The sequence below is a fragment of the Nestor notabilis genome, unplaced genomic scaffold (genome assembly GCF_000696875.1).
Source record: "Nestor notabilis isolate BGI_N333 unplaced genomic scaffold, ASM69687v1 scaffold2391, whole genome shotgun sequence".
In the NCBI taxonomy this organism is placed as follows: domain Eukaryota; kingdom Metazoa; phylum Chordata; class Aves; order Psittaciformes; family Psittacidae; genus Nestor; species Nestor notabilis.
In genome coordinates this window covers 57,141-63,183 of record NW_009914187.1, presented here as the reverse complement: position 1 = coordinate 63,183, position 6,043 = coordinate 57,141, and the positions used below count along the sequence as shown (strand labels likewise).

The window sequence follows — 6,043 nt, the reverse complement described above, 5'->3', positions numbered from 1 at the left end:
CAGTTAAGATGTGAGGCAGTATTACTTACTGGATTACTCACTATTTAATACTTACAGTATTACTCACTGTTTGTGTATAAAATGTCTCACCCTGGTTAAAAAAGAAAATCAATGTAATGTATTTCCATTTTAAATTCACTAAGGTATTTGGTTTCTTCTAATTTTGCTGTATTCTAACTGGGATCAAATTGCCTTACATTACACTAATAAAAAAAAAAAAAAGAAAAAAAACATAAAAGGAAAGAAAAAGTCTTAACTGGTCCTCAGTTCCTGGCTGCCTGCCTGTGAAAGTTGTGTTTGTCAATATGCTTGCTTCTGTGTTCATGTATCTGAACTGCTTCATTTAGCACACTGGGAGGACAGCAGCATGCCTTACAGGATGGCAGACACTCTCCACCCCAGCCCATGGTGCAGACTTACATTACTTGTCCCAGAATTTAGTAACTCCAAGCAAGGTACAGAGTCTTCTGTAATGCCCTCCTAGGACTGCGGAGCTACGTGAGGTTATGACAGGCTCTTAGCCCAAGAAGAACTTTACAAGGTGACTCTGTTCAACAAACAGTATTGAGATGACAACTAATGTAAGTCTGTTTCAGGCGTACAGATTACCACAGGGCATTCACATATGCAATTTTGTGTCAGCTTTTCCAGTGACACTTTCTGCAGGACATGTTTACATCCGGCTCCTACTAGAACAGAGTTTCCACTTCTCTAGTGGCATCACTTGGCATTTTTGGATGACAGCACTGGTGGTGTCACAAGTTCCTTGCTTTGTCATTCCACGTGCAGTATCTTCTTCTGCTTACCTTCCAGCCCCTGCCTACGCCACCAAAAGCAATGCATCAATGGGAGGGTGAGGTGTCGTCCAAGCCCAGAAGCTCCTTTACAAGTCTCTCCCCAAACTGTGCGCGGCTATACCTTGTCACATGGTAGGCCTCTGACATTTTGTAGAGGATGTAGGCATTGTTTATAGCGATGCTGATAGCAAACCAGAATACTTGCTGCCAGGTCTTGTTTGGTTTGTGAGAAATGAAATACCTAAAAAGCCAAGAGAGAACAGGAGGGAAAAGCACTGTTCAGCTAAACACTTGCAGCTGGGATGAAAGAAATCACCACAGGCAGAGATTCTGCAGTCCCCTAGGGGAAGCAGGCCCAAGATTTAATACCTAACGCAAGTAACATCTTAAGAATTTTCGTACAATGTATTTGACAGCCATTTACAGTTAAGTTGCACAATTTTGGGAATGTATAGTAGTGTCTAAAAGAACAAACTTCCTTGCTCTCAGAAGCAAAGCCTCAGCAACACTCTCCTCTATAACGCTCCATGTAAGTAAGAGTACCGATATAGACTCCTCGAGCTTACCCATGACAAACATCCACGTGATGGGAGCTGTGGGTCTGAATCCCTTCAATTTGTAACTAAAATAAATGCCTCAGGCACATTATGTTACAGTTTAGGGAAGACTGCTGATGCTTCTCCTCTTGTTTATCTCTGCTGCAAGCAAAGAATGATTTCTGCTGCTGTCAACAGTAGGTGGGAGGATACGGGGGTAGAGCTAGAGTGTGCAGTGCTGGTATGTGGAGCAACAATCCATAAGGCAGAACTAGAAAGGACTGACATCCTTATATTTAGGTTCTGACTAAATCTAGGACCAGTCTTTGGTCATAAGATTTTCCACTTTCCTACTTTCATTTTTTTTTTAGTAACTATTTAACTCTACTACTTTACCTCTTTTTTATATTGATTTCCTCAGATAAGATCCCAGCATCAGTCTCCAGCAAACACCTCCTCCTCTTTCATCTCTTCCACTGAATTCTTGCTGCCTTGCCCAGAACTGGCTTAGAAAAATCCCTGCTGCTTTTTCTCTCTCCTCAATTTTTAGTTCCTGAAATCTTCTGTACTTCATCACTATTCCCACAGCCAAGCTTCATCACTGCTATTCTTACTCATTTCTGTTCCTCCCTGCTACATTAAGAGCTAACGTGAAGGACCACAACTGGAATTCAGAGGCTAAAAGATCTAGATTTTGCTTTCCCAGGTCATCTAGATCAGCTTTACATCCACAACTGAACATCCTTTTCTGCTGGCTCTAGTTGACACAAATATCACTGGGACAGATAATCACCAAAACACCATGTGCTGATAGGGGAGGAGAGCTGAGCTAGCCTGAGACACTTGTGGAGCTGGGAGATCCTTGCTGAATTCTCTATCTAGCCTTTGATTTGATGTGGTCAAGAATATCAGTCTGTTGGCTCATCTTCTCAATGCTTTTTAAAAGTCATTAACAAGATGCTAAGAACGCAAGTCTCAAGCTTTTTTGACTAGTGGATGGGTAGATAGAGCCAGAAACAACACTAGCAATGCAGTTCTTGCCCTTGTGCAGAGCCAGCTTCTGATCTTTGACAGAAGCAGGAGTTTTGTCAGATATGAATACCCTGAAAGCAGGATTAGGCCCTCAGCTGCATCTCAATATGGAGAACTCAAACAATGCAGCAACAGAGAAATACACACACATATTCTTACTTACTTGCTGTATTTGTCATCGTATTTGCAGATATAGCTGAGGTGAGCAGCAAAGGCTTCAACTGCCAATGGGCATGGAATTTCTCCACTTTTTCTCTTAATTATAACTCCTGCATCAATTAGAAACATAATAGTTTGAAATCCACTTCATAGGTCTAGCAATTAAAACATATGGTTTCTATATACAATCTATTATAAAATAAACCTTATTGACAGCTTCTGACCTAAAACTGGGAAGCTTTCTGTAACAGAGATGCTAATTTGATTTTATTTTTTTTTTCCTTGGTAGTACACTGAGTGAGTGAAAGGTTAAGAAGAGGAATAATTTTTCAGTTGGAAATGAAAAGTGTTAGACACAAACCCTATGTTTTACCCTATGTTCAGAAAAAACCCACACATGGCCATAGACCCACAGCAGCCCCCTACAGACAGTATTAGTCTTTCCCCTGTTGGTTCCCAATGAGTTGTGGTCACATCTAGAGCTGTGACTTGATGATTTATGCTTTGAGTTCTGAAGGTCCCAAATGAGTCCTTTGAAATTAAATCCCTTCCTTATCTGTAGCCATGGGGGGCAAGAACAACAGTACCTCCATGCCACTGGGTGCTAATTGACAAAGAAAGGAAAATACACTAAGCAGGAGGCAACTGGCTCAACCCAGTCAAGACAGAGGTGATGCTGGTGGATGAGTTGAAGGAGGCACAACCACAGTATCTTTGAAATAAGAAGTAGCCTGGTTTGCTGCTATAGGGAGCCAGAGCTCAGATATACGATTAGGTTGCTCAGAGGAGCTAAGCACACATTGCTTGTGAGTGACGCTTCCTGCCCTGCCTGCTCAGCTGGCTAGATACTTCAGCTCATCATGGGGAAAGACTACCCTGCCTACTGCGGAAACCTGTGGGAAGGCAACAAGTCCCCTGTAGCTACCTACCAACCACTCTTTGCACAGACGAAGATGTGGTGCCTAGAGCAGGTTACTCTAAGAATGGGCCCCGTTCTCTCACACGGTGCATCTCTGACCTGGCCTTCTGCAATCCTACAGCAGTAATTGTGAGACCAACACTCTCCCAAGAAACTCCCCTAGCTCTTCTCTGATTTACTGTTTCTATCCTCCATGTTTTCCCTATCCAGGGGAAGCTCCTTGTAGGAGGGAAGGATGACTAAACCAAACTTATAGCACAGTCCCTAACTTTTGACTTTATGTCTCTGCAGGGTTTGACGGTCAGCTGTCCAGGGTGTGGACCACCTCTTGCCCTGTGTCTATAGCACACTGTCTAGTGAGGATCCTTAGTCTCTCTCAAGTACAACACTATTTTTCTCCAGGTCTAGAGAAGCACAGACTTGGTTGCATCCTTTCTCAGCATTGTTTCAATATGGGTACAATTCTGGGCTCTCTCATTTCTCAAGTCTTCAAACTCTTATTGCCTTTCTTTTGCCAACTCATTTTACAATCATCCCTAAAATGCTCCTCATGTTTTGATTACAGACTTTACCATTTCATTCCTTCAGCTGGAAGTCTCACTCCATCCATTATCTCTGTCAAGCCCCCTGTGCTGTCCTAGCTGGCAGGCTCTATTTTGAAGCAAGACGTACGACACATACTAAATGTCATGTCAGCTGTGCCATGCAGCAATTTATTTGAGGTCTTTAATAGTCTGATTTTTCAAGAGGCCAAAATGATATCACCTCTAAATTGTTCAATACACTCTCACCTCTGCCTCCCCAAACTGGGTTTAAATGTAGCCCAAGAGGTGGGGAAAAAAGCAGTCAAATAAATAAATACATCTTTCATTACATTCACATCCTTATGATAGTGGTTGGTTTTTTTTATCCTTTTAATGAATTCTACAAAAATCTGGCCAGCATGAGGAAAAATGGGCTGATACACTACCAGCCTGCATCAGTGTTGCAAAATCACTTGCCATCTCACCTGGGCAGGTCAGGAAAAGGTGAGTATGTTCCTGGTGCCAGTGTTTTACAGAAAAAATCCCCTCCTGTGTCCTCTCGCTTTCTTCTCTTTCTTCCCCCTCTCTTCTTGGAGGATTTATATTTCCTTTGCAATTCGCTTTGAATTCACAATCATTAAAAAAATGCAGTGGCAGCTAAGCTGGTACTATATACTCCCTCTCACTTTCTATTATATTCCATGTAACATTCCCCTGTTTTGAGAATATAAACAGCTTTACAGGCACATTGTTTTTATAGACTTCCCTAGGCTTGTTTCGTAGGCATAGGCCACCTCTCCAGGGAAGACAACTGCCAGAGCTGGGTCCTCCTTAGCTGCAGGTCTCTGTGGCAAGCAGTCCCAAGCCAGCTGACTCACCGGCACATCCGATGAGCTACTTCCCCTCCTGGTTCTCCCCCAGCATCGCTGTGTTCCTATCCCTGGCAGCACTCCAGGGAACACACTGCCTGCGTTGCCTTTGCCTGCGTGCTGGAAGGGGTGCTGGCTGCTATGTTGCCACCACAGACAGCTCTCAGATTTGGGGTTTGAGGGTTTTTTTGACTTTAAGTATGCCATATGGTCAGCAAGCAAAGCTTGAGAAATATCACCTCAAATGAAACAAGCAGAAAGACAAAGGCACACCTATGTTTGTTTCATCAAAACACTTACTCTAAGACAATGTGTGATTCTAGGAGCTAAAATAACCTTTTTTAAAATGGAGACTCAGTAATACCAGCACTTGGCACCCACCTTTGTTAAACACTGAGTCTGCATAACACAATCTAACACAGGGGGCACTGCGTGTTCCAAGGCTTTTTATCAGGACTTAGATTTGTTAAAGTTCTTTATCAGGGTTGCAGACAGTCAGCATTGTGCAAGGTCTAATGTTTGAGGTCTTCTCACCAGAGTCCTCCAGCTCCATCCTCACTCTCACCACACTTGGACACACCCCCCTGAATGTAGTCTCACAAAGCACATATAAATTTCTAGTTAAAACCATAGGCTTTCCCACCCTGAACCATACCTTTAGCATTATGCTTATATCCCGAGATTTTTCGCTTCCTGGCCAATCCCACAAGTTGATTTTTTCAGGAAACTAGATTGTCACTGGACACAACTCACTCCAGCTTCTCCTGGGCTAATAACCACACAGAGGCTTACATAACTGCTTTATACTACTGTGATGCCTCATCTCACATCTTCTCACATGTCACTTGTGAGATGCCAACACACCACTTTCAGCAATTTAGTCACGCATATGTGTCCCAAGCTTTGTTTTCTATCCTTAGCTATTGTCTATTTAGCTTTTAAGTAGAGCTGGTTGGTTAAGAGCAGGTATGGAAACTCTTCTCAGAAAGAAGCTACTTCTTAAAAATATCTTGGGTTCAACAAGTTTTTGCTAAAGATGCCATTCTGTGCATTCTGTCATTCTTGCATTCTTGTCATTCTGTGCAGCAAGTGAGGTTACTGCCTGCTCCATCCTGCTTCATTCGAGAAATAGAAAAGATTGTAGTTATTTCTAGAATGTGGTAATGGAGATGCTGGGAAAGTGGGCACCAGATCTGGACTGGAAAAA

At 42.7% G+C, this 6,043-nt stretch overlaps 1 protein-coding gene across 1 annotated transcript in view; it reads right to left on the bottom strand.

Moving 5' to 3' along the window:
• Positions 1-536: 536 nt before the first annotated feature.
• PGBD5 (piggyBac transposable element derived 5) overlaps positions 537-6,043 on the bottom strand; it is a 32,934-nt gene continuing 27,427 nt past the window's right edge. The window contains exons 5-6 of the mRNA XM_010023525.1: positions 2,529-2,634; positions 537-1,038 (exon numbers count right to left, since the gene is read on the bottom strand). Coding sequence (XP_010021827.1) covers positions 843-1,038; positions 2,529-2,634 — 302 coding nt within the window. The 3' untranslated portion in view covers positions 537-842. The remainder of the gene's footprint in view (positions 1,039-2,528; positions 2,635-6,043) is intronic.